Source organism: Silurus aristotelis, assembly GCF_946808225.1.
Source record: "Silurus aristotelis genome assembly, chromosome: 14".
In the NCBI taxonomy this organism is placed as follows: domain Eukaryota; kingdom Metazoa; phylum Chordata; class Actinopteri; order Siluriformes; family Siluridae; genus Silurus; species Silurus aristotelis.
The window spans coordinates 12,046,509-12,072,388 of record NC_139587.1 but is presented as its reverse complement, the minus strand read 5'-3'; the positions used below and the strand labels follow the sequence as shown (position 1 = coordinate 12,072,388).

The 25,880-nt window shown below is 33.6% G+C and overlaps 1 protein-coding gene across 1 annotated transcript in view; it reads left to right on the top strand.

Moving 5' to 3' along the window:
* LOC310736626 (stress-70 protein, mitochondrial) overlaps positions 1–17,958 on the top strand; it is a 52,140-nt gene extending 34,182 nt beyond the window's left edge. Inside the window, exons 9-17 of the mRNA XM_083560296.1 lie at positions 516–608; positions 1,252–1,461; positions 3,566–3,793; positions 4,023–4,127; positions 4,470–4,587; positions 4,675–4,769; positions 7,114–7,206; positions 7,292–7,432; positions 17,507–17,958. Of these exons, the coding sequence (XP_083416422.1) occupies positions 516–608; positions 1,252–1,461; positions 3,566–3,793; positions 4,023–4,127; positions 4,470–4,587; positions 4,675–4,769; positions 7,114–7,206; positions 7,292–7,432; positions 17,507–17,584 (1,161 nt within the window). The 3' untranslated portion in view covers positions 17,585–17,958. The remainder of the gene's footprint in view (positions 1–515; positions 609–1,251; positions 1,462–3,565; positions 3,794–4,022; positions 4,128–4,469; positions 4,588–4,674; positions 4,770–7,113; positions 7,207–7,291; positions 7,433–17,506) is intronic.
* The last annotated feature ends 7,922 nt before the right edge of the window (positions 17,959–25,880 follow it).

The window sequence follows — 25,880 nt, the reverse complement described above, 5'->3', positions numbered from 1 at the left end:
TTTGAGTTCGGGAAAGGAAGAACAGGGGGACGGCAGAAAGTTACCGCCTAAAAATAGATTTCCCAGTTTAACAACATATTCTTGCCTGTAAACCCTCCACATCTTTTATTTATTTAAGGAAAAATATTAACGAGTGGCTTAAACAAGTATACTTTAATCCTAGACTTAAGCAATGTTTTTAGGACATTCTGGTTAGTTTTCTGGCTATCTATGACGATCAGGTTGAGATTCTCATTATTATTCATAGCAATGTTACACCAAGATAAAATGTCTAAAATAGCTCCTTCTTTGTATAGTCAATTTAAAAGTATTGCGAGGCATAGAATCTCCATTGCCATCAAGTTTTGATTGTACACATTTCACAATGACAGCCATTTTGTAATGTCAGATGTTTTAATACAGTGCTATGTAATGTATTTTATTTAGCATATAATTGCCAATCCAGTATCAATCACTGTTCTTTTTTTTTTGTTTCTTTTTTCCTTTTTATTTTATTATATTTTTATTTACCTTAGTCGGGTGTTGATCTAACAAGAGACAACATGGCATTGCAAAGATTGCGAGAGGCAGCTGAGAAGGCCAAATGTGAACTTTCTTCTTCTCTGCAGGTTGGTTCCTGTTGTTTTTTTTTTTGTTTTTTTTAACAGAATCGTTTGATTTCAATTGTTCAACTCTACTTAATGTAGACATTTGTGTTTTGCAAAGTTTGTTGGGGAGAAAAGCTGTTTAAGATTTATATGGACTTAGCACTTAGTACGTCAATTCATTTTGCTGTGATCATTCTCCTTTTTTGGCCATTTTCAAAATCCAATATCATTTAAATGTTTTTCAAGTGGACTGACGGTTTTTAAATTACTGTATTAATGTAAAATTACTTTAATTTAATTAAACAATATTTTTTTATTTTATTAAACATGCAAAATAAAACTACCCAATGTTCATCAACTCTGGTTCTGTAAACAATACTCATCTTTAATTCTGTTGCAGATCATATAACTTTCATTTAAGTTGTTTAAAATGTTTACAAAATTTGTGTACAAAGTTAGATTGTGATGCCATTGTATTGCAGATGAGAGTGCTGGTATATGTAGTGCTACTAAAACTCTCTATTGTGAAAGAGTAATGCTTTATTACATTCTATATTAGCCCTCATTTCTTCTATCATAATTAGAGAGAAAATAAGAAAAATAAATTGCATTCTTTATTGTTGTTAAATATATAAAATTCTCTCTCTCTCTTTTTGCCATACAGACTGACATCAACCTACCTTACTTAACAATGGACAGCTCTGGTCCTAAACACTTGAACATGAAACTTAACCGTGCCCAGTTTGAGGGTATTGTAGGAGATCTAATTAGAAGGACTGTGGCCCCATGTCAGAAGGCCATGCAAGATGCTGATGTTTCTAAGAGTGATATCGGAGAAGTTTTGCTGGTGGGGGGCATGACTCGTATGCCAAAGGTAAATATGTCCCAAACTGTTCAAAAGTTTTTCTGAGTACAGGGTGTAAAATGAACCATGGAATGGTACTATTCACTTCTCTATAAGTGTACTTTGCTCACATTGGTATAGTTAATTCAGAAAATTCCATCTAACCATTTAAGCAATTATTAGAATATGACCGTTGTAATTTAATTAGCAATTCGAAACAAACAGCTCTGGAATAAAATGACCACTGCAGTTTACACCTAAATCAGCATCTCTCGGAGTATGATGAGCATTCCATGCCTTCTTTGTTTAATTTTTACACAAGCACACCTTATTCTGCTTAATGAGCTACTGATTTGGTGATCACCTATATCCAATCCTATTTAATGGGGAAAAGTAAAAAAAAAAATCACTGCTGTAATCAACACTCTCCTCTGCAGTGTGACCAATTGGATGTAAAAAAAAAAAAAAAAAGTGCTAGAAGTCTTTCAAAGGTAATTGGAAATGTAAAAATAAACATTGAACATGCCAGAAAACAGTAACAAGTAGAAAGGTTTTGGGGGGTGGCTAGCTTTACCGGCACAAGGATTCAGTGAGCATCAAGTTGCTTCTTTCCTTAACATCTTCAAAGATGGCAGTCCACAAAAACAAGATCAAGCAACTGGGAACAACAAAGCTACAACCTGGGAGAGCTGCAAACGGGTCAGTAACAAGCGAGAAACTTATTTGAATGTCAATCAAGAACCATAGCCTAAACTCAAGTGACTTTACCCTCAGTTTAGTTTGCCACTGTTGTTAAGTGCATGGCAAGAACAGTTTGAAACAGGCTTCTACACGCATGGCTGAAGTCATACAAAGCCAGAAAAAAAGCCCGTCATCAGTGAAAAGCAAAGAAGAGCCAGGCTGAAGTTTGCAAAAGACCACAGGAAGTTGGACTGTAGCAGACCTAAGCAAGGTCATTTTTTCTGATGAGTCCAATTTTCAGCAGAGACTTGGAGATGCCTACAACCCACAGTGTCTTGCACCAACTGTAAAACATGAAGGAGGGTCAGTGATGATCTGTCTGTGCATCAGTCTGGAATTGGATAGATTTGTCTTTCTGAAGGACCCATGAATAAAGCCATGTACAGGGATGTTCTAGAGGAACATTTGCTTCCATTCTGCTAAGACAATGTTCCCCAAATCAGAGGAATAGATGCGCCATGCCCTACAGCTAGAGCAGTGATGGTCTGGAGATTGAGCTAAAACATGTTTTGGCATGCTCTACACCAGTTAGCATGCTAAAAAGCATAAAAGCTGTAATTGCAAATCAGGGTTATTCTACCAAATACTGATTTCTTAATTTTATTTAGCTAAAGCATTAACGCAATTTGTTTAAAAATTATTTGCATTTAGCTTTATTGAGTTATAAAGCTGCATGTTCTTGGGTTATTTTGATTGGTTGTCATTTCCTTTAAATATACACTCTAACAATAGTTATATTTTGAATTTAGGAGAAATATTGTCAGCAGTTCACAAAAAAGGAAAAACTGTTCTATGCTATAAAAAGAGAATGAAACAGAAACGAAAAGAAATGGAAAAAAATAGGCATTGGTGTAAAAAAAAAAAAAAATAAATAAATGCATAAGCATTTGCTAAAAAAAAGTGACAATCGTTTCAGAATCATTATTTGCTGCTTTTATATTTAGTGCTTGTTTACACCATTTTAATTGAATCCATTACTATGTTGCAGGCGAGGTGATTGTGCAACCTGATGCTTGCGTGTCACAGATCTAATGCGTCTGTCCCGAAGTTAGCAAACAGTTGACACAATAGCACTTCATTAAACTATTGTTATACTGTTATCTTGCCTTCACGCTAACCCGTAGCTTGAGCAGCCCAACTAATCGATAACAGCATTCTTTAACAACAAATTTAATTATTGATTTTATCGATTGGTTGTTGTAGCCCTAGACACTATGCATAAATGTACATAAATGTTAGATTGAAAACTTTAATTATATTTTTCATAAACATAACATCTTTGCAAGATTGTGTAGGGAAAATTATTAATGCAAGCTGATTTTCAGGCCAAATTAGTGTTGCTGCATCTTTATTTTACTGCTTAAATAATTAAGTAATAACTTTCCACGTTTAGGTTCAGCAAACAGTACAGGATCTGTTTGGTAGGGCTCCAAGTAAATCTGTTAACCCAGATGAAGCTGTGGCTGTTGGGGCAGCCATCCAGGGGGGTGTGTTGGCTGGAGATGTGACAGATGTGCTCTTGTTGGATGTCACTCCTCTCTCTTTGGGAATTGAAACTCTGGGTGGTGTGTTCACCAAACTTATCAACCGTAATACAACCATTCCCACCAAAAAAAGCCAGGTAATTTCTTTTAGACTAAATGACACAAGCTAATTTCTAAATAATGCAATAATTTACACAAAAATCTTTAAGGCCCATGATTTAGCCTGTAGCACATGTGGTTTGTCCTAAATCTTCTAAATAATTTGATTTTTATTATTTTTGAAGATTTTAACAAAATTGGTGTTAAAATACATAGGAGGCTTTAATAATTAATTTCAGTTATATCGGATCTTTCTAATCTAATCAGGTGTTTTCTACTGCTGCTGATGGGCAAACACAAGTAGAAATTAAAGTTTGCCAAGGTGAGCGTGAAATGGCAGTGGATAATAAGATCCTAGGACAGTTCACACTGGTAAGTCATAACGTATACATTTTGTTTATTAAAATAGAATTACATCTTTTGTTCTTTGAGGTATTTGTATGGTTACATCTTCAAATCTCTAGTGATAGTGTTAAGCCTCCGAGAAAAGGCCCTTAGTAGTATAAATTAGATGATTGTAAGTTGCTTTGGAAGGCTGTGAAATGAAAGTAAAAAGATTACTGAAATTGTCTTTTATACTTAAACTTTGTCTCTTTTGTTACTTTTAAAATGAATAAATATATACTTATACCTTTTGTTCACTTTTTTTGTGTATTACAAAAATAATAATAATAAAAAAAGAACCATTTGGGACACATTCTTTTACTGTTTTAGGTTGGCATCCCTCCTGCTCCACGTGGTGTTCCACAAATTGAAGTCACTTTTGATATTGATGCTAATGGAATTGTGCATGTTTCTGCTAAAGACAAAGGCACTGGGCGTGAACAGCAGAGTAAGATTTGGGGTTTGTCAGAACTAGTGATTTGTTTCAGTAAACCTTATAGGTAATTTGCATTTCTTTTCTCAATATTTTTTCTAGTTGTCATTCAATCCTCTGGTGGTCTCAGTAAAGATGACATTGAGAATATGATTAAGAATGCTGAAAAGCATGCAGAGGAGGACAGAAAGAGGAAGGTAATTCAGCTTTTTTTTTATCAGATATTCAGTTCCCTACAAAGGTACTAGAAAGGCAAGATTCTTATGCTTTTGATATAAAGTGGGTACCGGAAGTTTTCAGACCCCCTTACATTTTTCACTCTGTTATATTGCAGCCATTTGCTAAAATCATAAGTTTATTTTTCTTCCTCATCAATGTACACATAGCAAAACACAGAATTGTTGACATTGTTGCAGATTTATTAAAAAAGAAATACTGAAATCACATGGTCCTAAGTATTCAGACCCTTTCCTTAGTATTTAGTAGAAGCCCCCTTTTGATCTAATACAGCCATGAGTCTTTTTCAGAAAGATGCAACAAGTCTTTCACACCTGGATTTGGGGATCCTCTGCTATTCCTCCTTGCAGATCCTTTCCAGTTCTGTCAGGTTGGATGGTAAATGTTGGTGGACAGCCATTTTTAGGTCTCTCCAGAGATGCTCAGTTGGGTTTAAGTCAGGGCTCTGGCTGGGCCATTCAAGAACAGTCACGGAGTTGTTGTGAAGCCACTCCTTCGTTATTTTAGCTGTGTGCTTAGGGTCATTGTCTTGTTGGAAGGTAAACCTTCGGCCCAGTCTGAGGTCCAGAGCACTCTGGAGAAGGTTTTCGTCCAGGATATCCCTGTACTTGGCCGCATTCATCTTTCCCTCGATTCCAACTAGTCGTCCTTTCCCTGCAGCTGAAAAACACCCATGCTTCACTGTTGGGACTGTATTAAACAGGTGATGAGCAGTGCCTGGTTTCTTCACACATACTGCTTGGAATTAAGGTCAAAAAGTTCTATCTTGGTCTCATCAGACCAGAGAATCTTATCTCACCATCTTGGAGTCCTTCAGGTGTGTTTTTTTATTTATTTATTTATTTATTTTTAAGCAAACTCCATGCGGGCTTTCATGTGTCTTGCACTGAGGAGAGGCTTCCGTTGGGCCACTCTGCCATAAAGCCCCGACTGGTGGAGGGCTGCAGTAATGGGTTGACTTTCTACAACTTTCTTCCATCTCCCCACTGCATCTCTGGAGCTCAGCCACAGTGATCTTTGGGTTCTTCTTTACCTCTCATCAGGGCTTTTCTCCCCCGATAGCTCAGTTTGGTTGGACGGCCAGCTCTAGGAAGGCTTCTGGTCGACCACTGTGCTCTTAGGAACCTTAAGTGCAGCAGAAATATTTTTGTAACCTTGGCCAGATCTGTGTCTTGCCACAATTCTGTTTCTGAGCTCTTCAGGCATGTACTTTGACCTCATGATTCTCATTTGCTCTGACATGCATTGTGATCTGTAAGGTCTTATATAGACAGGTGTGTGGCTTTTAATCAAGTCCAATCAGTAAAATCAAACAGCTGGACTCAAATGAAGGTGTAGAACCATCTCCAGGATGATCAGAAGAAATGGATAGCACCTGAGTTAAATATGAGTGTCACATCAAAGGGTCTGAATACTTAGGACCATGTGATATTTCAGTTTTTCTTTTTTAATAAATCTGCAAATATCAACAATTCTGTGTTTTTCTGTCAATATGGGGTGCTATGTGTACATTAATGAGGAAAAGAAAATAACTTAAATGATTTTAGCAAAAGACTGCAATATAACGGAGTGAAAAATTTAAGGGGGTCTGAATACTTTTCACTGAAACACACATTTTTTTCAATCAATAAAGCATATAGGACAGGTGTTTCTTGATGTGCAGGTGATTTGTAATTGATTTAAACAGTTTTGAATGTGAGGTTTGAACCCTAAGATTTCTCTGTGAAGACTGTGTTTGTTAAATATAATACAAAGACTAGAGAGCTGCCCTAGAAAAACGTAACCACTGGTATATTAGATTAGCTTTCACAAAGAACTACAGACATCAGCAAAGAGTTCTGGGATCAAGTATATACATTTTAGCCTTGTAACCAATTTGGTAAATCAAAAAGTGTAAGCTGTTTAAGACCTTAACTCATTTCATCTCTAAATTGTCATATCAGTGTTGTCCAGTTCTTGTACAGTAGCAGAATAAATTTCATTTCACTTTAGTCACTCTAATCAAATTTACCAAAACAGATTTTGCAGACTTGTTCACTGATCCTTACTCTAAGTTACATCAATGCAGGCTAGTTTTAAGAAAGTGGATGTGAACTGAATTAAGTGTCATTCATTCACAACCTAAAAGTAACAGTTCCATCATGCTCCTTCTAAAATGCAAGATGCTGCTGCTACATTTTGGCTGATTGGAAGACTGCAAAAATGTTAGCTCATTAGGTGAACATATTCCTAAGTAAAAATGCAAGGTGAGTTTGGAACATCACATTGGTTTCAGCATCATTTGTAAATGTTCATTCTGACTAGGATCGGGTTGAGGCTGTTAACATGGCTGAAGGCATTGTCCATGATACAGAGTCAAAGATGGAGGAGTTTAAAGACCAACTACCAACTGAAGAGGTACAGTGAAGTGTTTTATTTACAAATTTATGCACAAAGCACAATAAATAGTTATAACTCATGTAATTTTAACGTATTGCCTCAGTGCAAGAAGCTTCAGGATGAGATCACTAAAGTGAGAGATCTGCTTACACGGAAGGACCTAGAGACTGGAGAAAGCATCAAACAGGCAGCCACAGGTCTACAGCAAGCATCACTCAAGCTCTTTGAAATGGCTTATAAGAAGGTAATGTATGAATAGATTTGTCACAATCTTTCCAATTTTATAATATAACAACACTACAATGTGATTTAAGCAAAGGTTCTCATTCTATAAAATAAAAGGTCACATAAATTTTCATTATGTGCAATGCAAATAGTTCCAATAGCATCTAAGGGTACAAACTGTAGTAGGCATATGCTGTTAGAATTAATTGTAACGGGTCCACCTGGTCTAATTAATTTAAAAGTAATGCCAGAAAAACAGCAGATCAGTCTGGGAAGCAACTTATTTCAAGACAGTGACTGCAAATGCATGTAGGGTTTATCAAAGCAGTGCTGACGGAACTTAATCTTGGCGCAGTCATTGTTAATTTGGATCAAAATCGCATTCAGCAAATAAAAAGCCTTTTCTTGTTTAGGATTTGTTATATATACTCTCAAGAGTATCTTGATATTAAGATATCAAGATATTAACTCTCAAGAACTATAAGCTTTTACTTTGTGCTTTACATGCATTTCTATTGTTTATTAATTTAATGATATGTTAAATTATTTAATGCAATATTTTATTAATGAAATACAATTTCCAAAAATTAACACAAATGGTCAAACAGAAATGTACTGTAGTGTAGTAAAACCGCAGTAAATCACATTATTTTAAATAATTGAGGAACGAAGTTAGCAAAGCTAACAGGCTTAAAAAAAAATATGCACTGGTGTACAAATGCATAAACATTCGCTTAAAACCACAATAGTGACCAAAAATATAATCGTTTACTGCTGCGGTTTTTTGCTGCTTTTAGATTGTTTGTTCGATCCAGTTTAATTGAATCATCACTATGTCACTAACAAGTTGATTGTGCAACTTGATACTTGCGAGTCACGCCAGAACAGTTCAGTGCGACTGTCCTGAGGTTAGCAAACAGTTTTACGTTACGACGGCCCCATCATAAGTAAAAAATATAAATTGAAGATGGTACTATAACTGACCGTTTTTCCTGCTTAATGCTATAATTTTCATTTTCTGCTCTAATCTGATGACCTTCCTCCCCCACTACAAGCAGGAGACATACTTAGGTGCTTGGAAGACATGCTTTTTTCACAAAGAAATACACACAGACAAACTTTACTCCGTTGACTGCTAGCGAGAGTGGGGCATCTCACAGGGCGAGAGTTGCGCTCATCCCAGCTGCGCCTCGACAATTTAAAAATATTAACTATTTTGTGAAACAGGCACAGGTAGCAGTGTACAATGTACGATATGTACATTGTACACTGCTGCCTGTGCCTGTTGCACAAAATAGTTAATATTTTTAAATTGTCGTATCACTATAGTCATCATAAGATGGAAAAAACGTAAATCGAACCATCGTAACGTGGGGACCATCTGTATTCACATTTGTGTGGTGCTGTTTAAAATGAGTTACCAAGTTTGACATGTTGCCAGAAACCTACCCAATCACTGCTGAACAATGTCTGCAGAAGGACACTGACCGCAAACATGCAATGTCAACAACTAGAGGTCCACTGGATTAATTGGCCGGCCAATGAATCAGGTCGATTATTAGCATTTTTTTTATTTATCGGCATTGGCTGATTGTGCTGTAAATTAAGCCAATTATTGAGCAGGTGCATCTGACGCACCAAACTGTGCGTGTACTTTCTGCACGTGTGTGAGAGAACATAACTTTCTTTCCTATACCAGCAGGTGGCAGTAATCTGTATTCCGCATCCAAACAGGGAAACCGTGAGAGCTAGAACTGTCAATATATAAAGCAAGCACTGTTTGTACCTGCTTTGATCATTACTAAAGAATTCATAGTTTTTTTTAGTCATGCATGCTAAGTTGCAAGAATAACAAGCGTGTTCCTTTGGTAATTTGCTAAGCTTTAATGCCGTCCAACTGAAGCCAGCTGTTCGAAAAACTAAAGCCAACAAAGAGAATGAGAATAACGTTTGGAGAGGGAATGAGAATAACAATTGGAGCAGGGAAGAGAGCATGTTTTTGGAACTGTCTTGAACCAGCTGTAGTTTAGGGTAGGCTCAGGGACCAAAGTCTGCTAACAAGTGCACAGATTAGAGAGGCTTGTGTTGTTTAATAAATGTTTAAGCAATTGTCTGTGTCATGTCTTATTAGATTTTATGAGATGAAAGGGGGGGGATCTGGCAAAAGAAATCTGCATCAAATATTGGCAATCGGGTGCCGTGATTTCTAAATACTGGCATCAGCCAGAGAAAAACCCATATTGGTTGACCTCTATTAAGAACTATCCTTAGCATTGAGAACAAGGAGTACTCTCAGTGGTGATTGACCCCTAAAGTTTCTTCAAAATTTGTAAGGAAGTGTACCTAGAAAGATTATTGCTGTTTTGCATGCAAAGGGTGGCCACACCATTTCCCACCCTTCGCACCATATCGCACTATTTAATAGGCACTAATTCTTTTTAACTGAGCGCCGATAACAAGCCAGATGGTCTCCCTCTCCTCTTTAGTATAGAGGATCCATGATTTCCAAAAAGTTTTTCAGTTTTTAATTCTTCTGACTACAGAACAGTTTTAAACTTTGCCTCAGTTTATTTTAAATGAGCTTTTAATTAGAGAAGATAGTGGCATTTCTAAAACATGTTCACATATGGCTGCTTCTTTGCATGATGGAGCGTTGACCTGCATTTGTGGATGACATGTTACTGATCTGGCCATTAGGAATGTGTGTAAAGAAAAAATTTATCCCACAGCTTGTTGCGCCAAAACGCGCCACGTAGTGAATTTCTCTGGCACATGAAGTACTTTACCAGTAAGGCACAGTCGCGTTTCCTTCTCACTTATAGCATTTACTGAAGCCAATAATATGGAGGCACCTATTGATAGCAAGCGGCCGAGCTCATAAATGCGAGAACAGTTTTAAGTATATTGTGTATGTAAAGCTTAAATAGAGATAAATTATGATTGATTCAGTTATTGATTGTTTTAACATGGGTGTCATGGGTGTTTGGACATTGCTGTAGGGTCTATATTGTGTTAAGTTCATAGGATTATTTAAATGTTTACGTTGTCTAGTGGTTAAGATGCAGCGCTCTCACCGCTGCGACCCGGGTTCGATTCCCGGTCAGGGAACCATCCCCAGCCACTCTCAGTGCCGGTCCCAAGCCCGGATAAATTGGGGAGGGTTGCGTTAGGAAGGGCATCCAGCGTAAAACATGTGCCAAATCAAACATGCGGAGGATCCGCTGTGGCGACCCCTAACGGGAGAAGCCGAAAGAAAGTTTAATTTATAGGACAAGTTTAACACCTAGATGGCTACCTTGTCTTGGTGCTCTACCCTAACCCTATTGTATTTGTGTTCGTTAAAATGAGTTGTTACCAGGTGTTGTTACTCATTCACCAGAGAAGAGCTGATAAACATCAGCGCTACAGTTCCTAATGACTTATTTCCTGAGTTTATTGAGACATCTTTGATTTTACTTGACATTCTGGTCAATGGATCCCCAAACATAAAACTCCGGAGGAGAGTAGAACCGGTGTGCCTCCGCCAACGCGGGTATCGTACACCGCTGCCAGGAATATTTCCTTCCAGTGTGTGTTTACTTTGTTTTTCCCTACCAGAAGCCGTAGTTTGTCTAGTTTGTAACACAGAGATTTTTCTTCGTCCTCTGTTATGCGCTTCATGGCAACGTGGCTGTGTTATGCGCTGCACCTAGTATTCCAACCGCAGCACGGAACTTTGGCAAGATGAAGGGTGGAGGAATTAGTTTCTACTAGGGGTGTAATGGTAGACTGAAGTCACGGTTCGGTACGTACCTTGGTATGTGGGGTCACGGTTCGATACAGGTTCAGTGCAACAGAAATAAGCAAAAAATCCCTAGTGCTTGCTTTTTTCCTGTTTATTTTGAACAGGCAGTAGTGTTTGGTCACAGTCAGTTACAGAACTGAAAAGCTTCTTGTGATATGAAAGTGCATAATTAGAATTATGAAAAATAAAACTTTTTAATTAGGAGACTATATATTAAACTTTTAAAGGTTAAGCCCAACTCTCTGGTAAAACAAAAGAAAAACATTTAATGTTTCGAAATCTTTTAATGAAAATGCTTTAAAATAAATAAGGCATCAAAATATCCACTCATGTACAGCTGCCTCGAAACGCCGAAACACTGTTATCATCCTATCTGCGACTCGCTCTCCTTTTCTGCCATACTTCACAGGAAACCTGAAACTTTCCCACACTACGGATTTAAAACAAGCAGTGCATGTACCGTTTCACCCCTAGTTTCTACATTAACAGTATTTGGTGCAGCGATGTCTGTGATTCATCTTGAGTCTTTTTTATAAACTATAAGCTCTTCTACTCACTGTGCAAGTTCGTTCATTCATTCTGGTCAGTGTTTACATTCCACTTATTGATGGTGCATACTGTCGATTTGAAAGACAGTGGGACACCCCTAATATCATCCTTCAAAACACCACAGCTTTATCACCTTCACCCCCTCCAATACAGCAGGTAATGGGGTCTCTACACAGCTAATAACCTCAACACCCTTTGCCTCTTTTCTCCCCAACACAAGTACGACACACTCCATCCAGGACAGAGACATTAACAGAGCTTTTAATAGACAGAGCCCCTGAAAAACAGCCAGATCGGATCGTTTCCCCATTCACCCTGAAGTACTTCTCTATTATGAACATTCCGAAAACGGTTTCATTAGAATAAATACCGTTTAATAACGTTGTTTATTTACTTTTTTTATGTTGCCTAGTTAATAATAATAATACTACAATCATCTTTTATTATAAGATTCTGTCTAAGTGCTATTAAATGAAAAGAAATGGGAAATTGGTATAAACAAATTAAAGTATATAAAAGATATTTTTAAATATTTTCTGCATGGTTAAACATAGGACTATGCCACTTGTGAGAGGGGAAAAAGATCTGTCAAGTGTAAGTTCTTTTACTAGGTTTTATTAGGCCTAAATTCAGAAATAATCTAGAATACCAGTAAATAATAAAGGCCAGCCCTATTAATGCTAAACTACTATTTATGTAGGCTAAGCTTTGTACTTCACTGGCATTATTGATGAAAAATATAATCTTTCTCATATATCAGCACAGGTCACGCTAAACGGCACAGATTATATTAGAGATTACTCAGATTGAGCAGGGTAACGTTTTAAATTTGGTTGTCTGTTTTATTTTAATAATTTACAGGCTGTTACAAAGCTAGCAGGGTGAGTTACAAGAATGACAAATCCCTGTTTACAAAAAAACTCAGACTAAAAAAAAATTAGGTTTAAAGAGGCAAAATGAGTTTAGCAAGGTGGTGAAAGAAGCTAAACTGCTGTACAGTGGGAGACTACAACAGCAGTTTTCAACTAGTGATTCTCCTTCTGTCTGGAGAAGGCTACCCCCACCCCTCCTGTTGAAGGGCAAGGGGTCAGTCCTAATATCTTTCACCACAACTTTAACTTGTCAGCTTTACCTCCCCCTCCCCAGCAGGAACTGGGGCTTCTAAACAGCTAAACATCCCCCTCGCTCTTCTACCCCAACACAACAATGACTCTCTCCATCCACAGAGATTGCTGTGCTGATCAGTTTTCTCCAGTTTACACTTAGCTTCAACACCTTACTGGAGATATGCCATATGCCACCCTGCTTCAACACCGCCACTATTCCCAAAAAACTAGAATGAGAGAAACAATGGCTTTTTTGAACACCTTTCTTTTTTCTTTTTTTTTTTATATAAAATTTGTATATTTTTTATAGCACCAGCATGGCTTGTTTGTTTTTGTTTTGTTTGTTGCATGTCACTTCTGTTCCTCAAACCAGAATACATTAATGACAGCAATTAAATCAGACTTTATAGCTGGTTTTGCTACTTTTCAAATGTAGTTTTTCAGAGCATGCCACACCATGCTTCACCCAGTTAATACCCTCTGTAGCGATCACCTTTTTTGGAGCAGTGTGTTTTGGATCATTTTCCTGGAAAAAACAGTGATTACCGTAATTTCCAGACTATTAGGCGCACCAATATATAAGCCGCACCCACTGAATTTGACAAAGATTTTTATTTTGAACATAAATAAGCCGCACCTGTCTACACTGAAACTAATGAACTTCACACAGGCTTTAATGAAAGACAGTGCCTGTTACGCGGTGTAACGGGTGAAATATGCTGGGGCTCCTTTAAGAGCAGAGCGGCATTTTGGGAATAGCCTGCAGCCTAATTTTTCCGCTATTACTGCATGTGTGCAAGATGGAGGAATATGTCCTTATTATTTTCTGATGCTCATTTCTAAGTTTCTTTGACTAACCCGTAACGCTGTTGCCAGGAAAAATAAAAAAGCACGAGTTTTGGAAACCTGTCTGTGCTTATGATTTCTGTTGCAACTGGAGTTAGCGAGCTATCCCATGACCCAGACTCAACGCGTTACAACGGCTTGTATCTAAACAGTAGCCTACCAAGAAAGTCATTGTTCACTGTCTTCCTCCTTCCTTTCACAACTATTTCTCTCTGGAGTTTTTCTTTTGGCATCGTCGTGCGTTTAAAAATCACCACCGGTGGAAAGTTTTTTCTCCCGATGCCGTGCAGCTCAAAACAGGTGAAGTGGGTTTTTTTTTTTTCGTTTCCGTTTCCGTTCGGAAATTTAAATAAGCCACAGGGTTCAAAACGTGGGGAAAAAGTAGCGGCTTACAGTCCGAAAAATACGGTAGTTCCAAAGTTTTCCCTAATGTATGGGGCAGCGGTTACTTTAATAAAAGTTTCTTCGAACTAAGACCTTTCCAGCCCTTCAAAGATGGCGATCGGTCCTGGTATGGCTCCCTAACATGAAATGTCACAGGATGTTTCGGAAGTTTCACAGCATTCAAACACACTTCTAAAATCATGTACACATATAGTACACCCTGACTGAACTGTGAAGACTGACCGATCCTTACAAAATGGAGATTGGAGTTAATGTCAAGGTTGACCGATAGATTTTGAGCGCCGAACGCTACAGAGATAAAATATAAATGTAATATATAAAATATATATTAAATTGGCATAAAATCTTACAGAAAGTTTAGTACATTACACCATATTGCTTTAGTTAAAATGATCAGTGAGAGATATATTATAACATGACAAAATATACAAATTAATCGTGGTAATTAAACTAAACTGCTATAATTGTTAAGAAAATAAATCACTTGTACTTACCTTTTAGTGTAAATGCTGATCTGAAACTCATCTGAAAAAAAATTGTAAATACATATGATAAATCGCCTGTGTTGTCAGAGTAAATCTTTTTAAATCATAAAATCATATCGTGAATAAAGCAGTAATGACAGACCTTCACAAAATAGCAATTATAATGGTTTATAGCTCGTAGAAACTTAGACTTAATAAAATATATTTACCTCACAGCAAGTCATCCTGCATCTAGAATGCTTTGGCTAAAATATCAATACGCTTTAAATTATGTGACAAAATATAAAAATTTTAAATGTATTAATTAAACACAACAAAAATCAATCGCACTTACCTATTGTTTTTAAACAGCTTTGTGTGTGTGTGTGTGTATGCTGTGTGAGTCTGTTTGAATACTCCGATGTTCTGTACACATGCACTGCAAAGGTGATTGAATGATATTTGGGAGAATAATTTACTATTTATTTACTATTTGTTAATTATTAAAAATAAGGATATAATACTTCTGCGTAGTTGAACTGTGATTATACTCTTGCGATACTTGGCATAATCCGGAGTTGCGATTATTATTATTTGTATTATTAGAAGAATGAAAAGAATGTGTTTGTAATCAGGTTCATAAAACAGCTCTCTTGCGCTTGTGGTATTGGTCAGTATGTATTTTTGACTTTTGTCATAAAATTATTCGCCACCTCTTACTGGCAGTTTTTGTTTTATATTTAAATAAATCATTATTATATCCTTATTTTTAATAATTAACAAATATTAAATAAATAGTAAATTATTCTCCCAAATATTTAAAAAATCCAGTAAGCTTTGGATTTATTTTGCTTTAATGCATATACCGTAATTTCCGGACTATTAAGCGCACCCAAATATAAGGCGCACCCACTGAATTTTACAAAGATTTTCATTTTGAACATAAATAAGCGCACATGTCTATAAGCCGCAGGTGCCTACATTGTCACTAATTAACTTTACACAGGCTTTAACGCAAGACAGTGACTGTAACATGGCTTGTATCTAAACAGTAGCCTACCAAGAAAGTCATTGTTCACCGTCTTCCTCCTTCCTTTCACAACAATTTCTCTCGAGAGTTTATCTTTTGGCATCGTCGTGCGTTTAAAAATCACCACTGGTGGACCCTTTTCTCCTGATGCCGTGCAGCTCAGAACACGGGTGAAGTGTGTTTTTTCATGCCCGGTTGTTTTCAGCGTGACGAATGATTTGCATTTCCTGTTGACAGTGCGAGTGAGAGGCAGGTCAAACGTCAGAGGAACCCCATCCATATTTATGATGTGGTGCGGGCCGATTCAGTGGGAGCACACCCGATTTGATATAAAGAATTTCATTGGTTCACCTTAACCCTTTCGGCCATTTCATTAGTCTAATGTTATGGGGCGCAGTTTTTTGGCTTGAAGCGTGTGAAACCGGTAAAACCCAGGAAAAATCCATAAATTAGCCACTTCGTTGTTTAAGCCGCGAGGTTCAAAGCGTGGGAAAAAAGTAGCGGCTTATAGTCCGGAAAATACAGTAGTTGTCGTAATTTTCAATTCATAATAGTAAAATAGTAGAAACATAGTGAAAAATGAAAATAATCTTTGCTATGAAAAGTTTCCCTATGTTAAGCTTGGTTATTCATTTACTCAAATTCAGAAATATGTATCTACATAATAAGACTTCTACTACTGAGATTTATAATGCTGAAATTTTCTCATTAATACTAAGTATATGATGTCAAACTGTTTTTATGCTAAGTAAAGCTGGCCGAAGCTAAAGTTCTCAAAAATCTATACCAATAGTCAAACGTATTAAACTGAAAGAAAGGTTATAGATTCAGCACTTTGACTAATTGCTGAATTACAAATAGTGCATTGAGATTTCAATCTGTTGGTAATTTTATTTTAAAACAGTGCAACTCAAAATTGGTAAATGTAAGCTGGCATTGTGGGAGCGATAATTATTTGTGAAAAATAAAATAACTGAACTATCTTGCTTGCTTAAGTATTTAGCATGTGTGATATGGAAGTTGCCTGCTCACCAATAAAAGAAATTGCATTAAGGACACAGTTATTTTATTATTGCATTATTGCCTGAGCATTATTATGTGACTTTCACCCATTTCTGGATAAAAACCTAAGTTCTAAGGTAAGGCAAGGTCATCTGAAGGAAATTTAAAGAAAGAGCATTTCATAGAGCTTAGAGATGAAGTAATGAAAATGCATATATTAGGGAAAGTGTACAATCATATGTTTGGATATCCTGATGAAGTACATGGGAAAATAATCAGGAAATGGAGTGACAAAAAGATCTAATGTGGGAGAAGGTTTTTGGTCAGATGAGACAAATGACACAACTCTAATCTGTCTGTGAGGTGCAAACACAACTCCTCCCATTCCTCAAAATTCACCTTTCACCAGGGCAATGATCTCAAGCCTTATTAAAGTTCTGATCTAAATCCTATTTAGAAACTGTGGCATTATTTGAAAATTGTAGCTCACAAGCATCACCCAACTAATCTTAACAACTAGGTGCACTGGTTTTTCAGTAATATAAGATAATTGGTTAGGGGTCTGAAAACTTTTTCAAGGTACTGTAATGTTGGGTTATTTTTCTATCAGCCGAGATTGTACTGCCACATGCTCATTAAAACTGTACAGTTGATGTAGCTTGAACAACACATCTTAACCTCAGTCTGCTTTGAAATCCTTGTCTTATAGTAATTTAAAGAACAATAATGAGTATACTTAAGATGGCAATATCCAAAAGTATTGTTATTTAATAGGACTTTGGTAATTTGACACATTGCAATAGAAAATCTCTCTTTGCTGTACAAACAAAATCTAGTACTAAACCACAAGGTTTTTTTTAATTTTATTATTTTAACAACCCTCCTTTGTCTTGTTAATTATTTCTAGATGGCTTCAGAGAGAGAAGGCAGCACTGGCAGTTCAAGTGGAATGGAGACAGGAGAGAAAAAGGAGGGACAACAGTAAAGCCTCCAAAGTGAGGGCTATCCATGGACTAAAGACATATATATATATATATATATATATATTGGTCTCCAGTTATTCTAATATTGTGCTTTATCACAATACTAAACATTTGTATTTACCATCCTTTTGAAATTAATTTCATACATGTACTTTTCAAGTTAACTTGAGCGATTATTTTTTTTCCACCTATTTCTCCTGTTTGTAAAATGCTTTTGTGACCCTCAGTTTAAATTGTGTAAATTAAATGTTTTCTTCATTGCTCAAAGCTTCAAAGCTTATTTTTTGTGTGGGGGTTGTTTTCATTGTTTAATTGGTACCATAGTTAAATATCTTTGTGTCTATTAAAAGTTACTGGTATGTCCTGATTACCTATATTTTTTTGCAATTTGTCACAAAGTTTTCAGATTCACTAATACAATGCATACAATACATACAGTATGGTAACTTTAGAACAGGCTTTTACATTTCTGTAGAGCAAAGTTGATCCTTCTTTGGAGAATTGATTTAAATCACACTGTAAGGCTTTTTTATGCATAAACTCCCCCTTTTAAAGTCATAATTTTAGTTATTTGCCTAATACACTGCAAAACTTTTAGTTTTATAGCGGAAGAGAATACCTGCACTGATACTGCCACCACCATGTTTTACTAAGTGTAATATGCTCTTATTGTGAATTTCCTAGTAGTTTAAGCCAAATCTAACAGTCAATTTTGGAAAACTATGTAAAAACTGGATCAGGATCCAAATCAGTTGCTTAGTTTTCTGTAAGATTTATTTCCATTTTAATTAGTAATCACTAAATTATACATAACAATCTGCAAATAAAATCAAATCTTTATTCAGCATTGGTTTGATGGGTGGAAACGCCTAAATAAGAGCCTCAGGGCAAAAGATCTGAGCGAAAGCCTAACTTGGGTAATCCAGTTTTGGACGAATGATGAGTCAAATACTGATATCTATTAAAAAAAAAAAAAAAAAATCATAAGTCTAAAACATTCTTTTCAACTACTTAAAATAAATTATGCAAATAGGGCCATAAATGTGGCAAGTTAGTCAGGAGTTTCTTCCATCATTTATTACTCTCAAAATGTTATGCTTGCTGTTTTACTGAGGCTGCATTGCATGTTCTTAGAAGTAGATACCACCTGGAAATCAAAACAAGTCCAAAACAGTTAACCACAAGTTATGTTTTAATCTGCTCATAACACAATTTTGCTAAATCAGTCGTTCCTTTTTATTTAAGTAAAAAGGATATTTGACTTTGAACTATAGTGAAGTTAAAGTCTCCCAAAATAGAAATACTTAAGTACAGTAATGAATTACATTTACTGTAAGTTACTCTCCACCACTGAGGTAATCACTTTACAATTATGTGTAAAATGCAGTCTATGCTGAATGTTGTATAATAAAGATATAGACACAGATGCATGTTGCTGTTGTCCAAGGCATTTATTCTTTCACTTCTGAAAGTGAAAAAGAATGGTAGTGTGCCAATATGTGCTTTCCCAGAAAATAATACAATAAACTTATATGCAAGTTTATCACTTTTTAAAGTTACATGGGTGTTTATTAGCAACAGTGTTTTATTCAGCAGTGTTTCTGTGATTGGAATTTATAGATTTGTTCTCAACCAGGTTTATTACATTCTGCACACGAACAATGTTTGTGTTGTATTAGGATATAAAGGGAATAAGCAAATCTTAATCAACTCACCCCTTTTACAGTAACCATTTTTCAGTCGTTTAAAGTTAAAATCTAAATATAATTAATATTTTGAAATAAATGGTCAAATAATCTCTTGGCTGAACAAGTTTAGCAACTGAAATATATTTCACTTAAATGTTAACATTAATTAGTAAATGGTTCAACTGTTATTTTAGTCAATTGTAGTGAACTGCTTTATGAGAGATCATAGACCGACTGGGGTAACATTATGATGAGTAAATGATCTTTTCTTCATTGAGTGTAAAGACAGAGTGAAAGAGCAGCAGACACTCTTGCTTTTTTTTGCCCCACCTGAGTTGGTCAGAGTATGAGGGCAGGTTAGGGTTAAATTAGGTTTAGGGTTATTGTTAAGGTTACACAATACACAAGGTTAGGGTTACAGTTAGGGTTAGGAGTGGGGTTACAATTAGAGTTAGTAGGGTAGGGTTAATGTTAGGGTTATAGTTACCATTAGGGTTAGATTTATAATTAGAGTTAGGCTCAGGATACAACTAGGTTTAGGGTTAAGGTTATCCTAGGGTTACAAATAGTGCTAGTGTTAGTTACATTTAGTGTTAGGGTTATAATTAAGGTTAAGTTTAGTGTTTACAGGGTTAGGGTTACAAAGTGGTCAAATATGGTCTTTTGCTTTAGGGCACAGAGACTGAGGACACTGTCAAGAATACACATTGGTGTTCTGGCAGAGGCCAGCAGCATCTTTACCTTTTAAGAAAGTTGAGGAAAGCCCAGCTTCCACCACACATCCTCACCATGATCTACAGAGGGGCAATGGATAGTGAGGACAGCTGAGAAGATCACTGGGGTCCTGTTTTTAATAAGCATAGGATCACCCACATTACACACACAAAAACATAGAAATAAATATTTGGAAAGAAAATTAATAACTGAAAATAAATGCTGACCAACAGAACACTTCTCACATAGTAAAGATTTTAAAGATTTTTTGAGGACGCTCTGAGAGATAAGCTATGCCATACAACAACAGAACATGACCACAAAGTCAAATTAATATACAAGATTTGCAGATGTAAGTATCCAGCATTAGCTAATAGACATTTGCTGCTGTTGCTACAGCACACTTTTATATTATCTCCTCAGAGATGAGGAGATAATATAAATTGTGTTTATTTGTGGTGACAAAAATAAGACTTTCTGAAAAAATATGGGTATTATGAAAATATTACATTTCATATTCATAATCATAATTTCAAGAAAACTGTTAAAAACTATTAAAAAAAAAGGACAAATTAGGTGTGGAAAGCCATAATTGTTAAAAATCGCATCAACACCATGTTTGGCAACATCGTGTATGTGCTGTGAAGAATAAGCTTCTTAGGCGCTGTAAGGAAGTGTATATACAGGAACCACTGTGTGTGTACGAGCAAAGTAACACATGCCACAAAAAGATAGTTCAGGGTATGGCCAACAGAAGCATACAAAAAGGTTATTCTAGAAGCATACATCAGAATTACTATAACTACTACTGGCAACAAGATACATATTACCATACTGTGAGAACATAAGAACGGTTGACGATAATAAATCCACATCTGGTCATGTTATTCGTTCAGCAGAAGCAACAAAATGCGGATTAGCCATACCAAAAGGTGACAGTTTGGGTTTTCTCACAGCATAAGCGTATGAAGAGAGGATAAAAACAAGAACTGAGTGTTCTGGGTCAACCTAATCTAGGACTAGTGATCAAGAATATCTTACAGGCGTTGAAAATGCGATTTTGCAAGTCTGCAGCAAGTCAGCAGCCACCAGTGCTCCATTTCTCCACTCCACCTCTCTCCCATGTGCTTGCTGGCTTTGCACAAAATGAGTGATGGATTGGTTCTGTCTATTTAGCACCATAAACAGAATACACTATAGAGTTTTGCTAGAAGTGTATGTAGTTCTAATAAACAACCATAACAATAATTGTAGAAATGTAGAAAAGGCCTATAGAAAATATAGACTTTGTCAAAACTTGGTTTGAAACCAATAAAAGTTAATAATAAATAATTTAATAAATAATTTAATGAAAACATGTTAAAAGGTGAAATAAGTGAATTATAAATGAAAAGGTGAGATGAATTATTTTATTTGTGTTAAAAAAAATATGACTTTCTGAAAAAAAATGATGGATATTATAAAAAAATAAAATTTAATATACATAATCACAATTTTGAGAAAAACTGTCAAAAACTAAAACGTGAACAAATCAGGTGTGGAAAGTAATCAACACTTCATGTTTGACAACATCGTGTATGTGCTGTGAAGAAAAAGCTTTTTGGGTGCTGAAAATGCGATTAATTTTCATATTCTTAAGAATAATTTCTTATTCTTCTTAAAAATAATTTGTTTATAAAAAATTATAATTACACAAAAATTAATTTTCATATTCTTAAGAAAAATGTCATGTTAAACCATTTAAAGATGCAATAAGTAAACAAAATTAATTTTAATTAAAACCGTTAAAAGGTGCAATAAGTAAATGAAAAGGTGTCATGAAAAATCATGTGAAACTAAAACATGACATTGTTTCGTAAAAATAAATGAGTTATTATGAAAATATTAATTATCTTTGCTATCATAATTTATATAAAATTCTGATACTTAAGAAAATATAAATGTTAATATTAAATTAGCAAATTTGATAAATTTTAAAAGGTGCAATAAGTGAACGAAAAAGGAAAAGGTGCCATGATTAATCATGTTTTGCCTAAAGTATGACTTTTTTTTGGTAAATAAAAAATGATATTTAAAAAATATAACTTTTTATATTAATTACCACAATTTAATTTAATACCATAAAAAATAACCTTTGTTCAAAAATAATTACAATGAAAATATGAATTTTCATATTTTTAGGAATAATTTAATGTGAAACCGTCAATTAAGTGACTAAAAAACGTAAAGGTTCCATGACAAATTATGTTGAATCTAAAATGACTTTCTGTAAAATTAAGCATAGTTATAATTAACATATGAACTAACATTGCTATCAAAGTTTTTATAAAATTTGTATAAGTAATATGAAAAGCTACATTTTTTTATTAATTAGCATAATTTCATGAATAACCTTATAAAAGTTGCAATAAGTGAACAAAAAACTAAAAGGTAAAATGACAAATATGTTTGACAAAAATGACTTTTTCGTAAAAAATATGAAATGAATTTTCATGTTCTTATGAATAATTAATGAAAGAAATTTTAAAAAGTGCAATGAGATAATAAAAAACGAAAAAATCACATGACAAATCATGTTTTAACAAAAAAAAGAAAATCATGAAAATATAATAAAAAAAAAATAATTGCTTATATTATTTTGCATAATTTGATTGAAAACGATTAAAAAATAGAATAAAAGTTTAAAAAAGGTGACATGACAAATAAAATTTTGGCCAAAAAGACTTTTTTCATAATATAATTTAATTTAAACCGTTAAAAGTGCAATAAGTGATTGAAAAAAAATTGAGGACACGTTTTGACAAAAATATAACTAAAATATGAATTTTCATATTCTTAGGAATAATTTCATGTAAAACCGTTAAAGGTGCATTAAGTGAATAAAAAATGAAAAGGTGCAATTACAGATTATGTTGAATCTAAAATATTTTTTTTCCTGTAAAACTAAACAGCAAATAATAAAAAAAAATAAAAACCTTATAATTATGAAAATATGAATTTAGAAATATATTAATTAGCACAATTTCAATACTAACCATTCAAAGGTGCAAATTGTTAACAAAAAACAACAATATCGCATGACAATGTTTTGACATAAATATGATCTTTTTGATAAAAGAATGAGTTATGAAAATATGAATTTTATTTTCATTATCATAATTTCATGAAAAACCATTAAACGGTGCAATAAGTAAATGAAAAACAAAAAGGTGACATGACGTTTTGCAAAAATATAACTTTTGTTAAAAAAAATATGATAGTTATAAAATTATTTATTTTCATATTCTTAAGAATAATGTCATGTAAAACTGTTAAAAGGTGCAATAAATAAGTAAACGAAAAGGTGCCATGACAAATCATGTATCTAAAATATGACCTTTTTTTCTGTAAAAATAAACATAGCTATTATGAAAATATGAATTAACATTGCTATCAAAATGTTTAAGAAAATTCTGATAGGTATTATGAAACTATACATGTTCATATTCATTAGCATAATTTCATGATTAACCTTTAAAAGTTGCAATAAGTGAATGAAAAACTAAAAGGTGGGGCGACAAATAATGTTTTGACAAAGATATGATTTTTGTTCAGAAAAAATTTGATAGTTATTACAAAAATATGATATTTCATGTTCTTAAACATGCTTTAAACAAAAACTTTAAAAAGTGCAATGAGTAAAAGAAAAACAAAAACAGTGACATGACAAATCATGCTTTAACAAAAAATATATTTCCATAAAAATATAATAAAAATAATTTTTTTTATATTAATTTAAATAATTTGATTTAAGGTTATAAAAAAGTGGAATAAGAGATCGAAAAAGGTGACATGACAAATTAAATTTTGCCAAAATATGACAATTTCACTACTAGCCCTTAAAAGGTGCAATTATTGAATTATTTGACAAAAATATGACTTTTTCGTATTAAAAAAAAAGAGTTATTATGAAAATTAATAACGAAAAAGTAACGTGACAAATCATTTTTTGACAAAACGAGAGCTTTGTTCATAACAATATAATAGTTATTGTTAAAATATACATTTTTATATTCATATTCATAAGCATAATTTCATTAAAATCCTTTAAAAAGTGAAATAGATCGAAAAAGGTGACATGACAAAGCAAATTTTGGCCATTATATTACTTTTTTCATAAATGTCAGTTATTATTAAAATATTAATTATGTTCATTAGCATAATTTCATGAATGACCTTTAAAAGTTGCAATAAGTAAAATGTTTTGACAAAAAAAAGGCTTTTATCCATTAAATAAATTTAAACTTTTTAAATAGTTATTCTGAAAATATTACAATCATAATTTGTATAAAATTCTGATAAAAATATGAATCTTATTTTCATTAGCATAATTTCATGAAAAACCATTAAAATGTGCAATAAGTAATTGAAAAAGAAAAGATGACGACCATGTTTTGCCTAAAATATGGCTTTAAAAAAAAAAAAAAATTAAAAGCAAAAAGGTGGCATGACAAATCATGTTTTGACAAAAATATGATTTTTGTTCACAAAAAATATGATAGTTATTATGAAAATATAAATTTTTATCATTATAATTACAATATTAATTTTTATATTCATTAGCTAATTTAAATAAAAACTTTTAAAATGTGCAATAAGTGAACGAAAAATTAAAACGTGATATGACAATTTTAAACATTGTTTTAAAAAAATGACAGGAATTTTTGTTATTTAGCAGAATTTCATAAATACACGTTAAAAGGTGCATTACTTTAACAAAAACAAAAAAGTGAGGTGAACAATCATGTTATCACATAAATTTGACATTTCATAAAAAAATATGATAATTATGAAAATATAAATTTTTATACTGATTAGCATAATTTTAGAAATGACTGGTTAAAAGTGCAATAAGTTAATTCAATAAATAAAGATATACTGTATGACTAAATTTTTCGACAACAAGATTACTTTTATTGTAAAAATACCAGTAATTGCTAAAATTTTAATTGTCAAATTCATGAGCATAATTTCATTAAAAAACGTTATAAAGTGAAATAAGGGAATGAAAACTATAATAAGACTAATCAATCAACTTTGACAAATATATGATTTTTTTTTAAATAAAATGTAATATAAAAATATAAATTTTTCATATTCATAAGTATAATGTCATGAAAAAGTGCAAAGAAAAGACTTATAAAAGATTTTACAGTTAATATGATTTTTTTTTTGTTTGTTTTTAAGCCTAATTTCATGAAAACAGTAAAAGTTGCAATACGTTAAGGAAAAATTTAAAGGTGCCATGACAAATCATGTTTTCACAAAAACATCTTGTTGACAAAACAATATAGTAGTTATGTAAAAAATAATTTTCATATTCTTAGTCACCATTTCATGAAAAAAACGTTTAGAGGTGCAATAAGTGAATGAAAAACGAAAAACTTTACAAAATATATGAAAATATTTAAATTTATGAAAATAGAAATAATCATATTCATAAACAATTTCATGAAGAAACGGTTAAAAAGTGCAAAAACTGAACGATAAATGTAACATGATTCAATTGTTTTGGCAAAAAAATAATAAAATAGCCATAATTTAACATAAGAACATTGTAGTTATTGTGAAAATTATGAATTTTTTAATTCCTAAGCATAATTTAATTAAAAACAGTTTAAAGGTGCAATAAATGAATGAAAATTCATTTTTAAAAAGATGGTTATAAAAGTTAAAAGAAAATTATAAGAAAATTTACACATACAGAAAGCAATTGACCAAGATTTATTTACATGTTTCTAATGTAATAAAACAAAAATAATCATATTTTGACAAAATAATTCCTTTTTTTTATAAAAATATGATGGATATTATAAAAAATATGTGCTGTGATGAAAACGCTTCTTAGGTGCTGAAA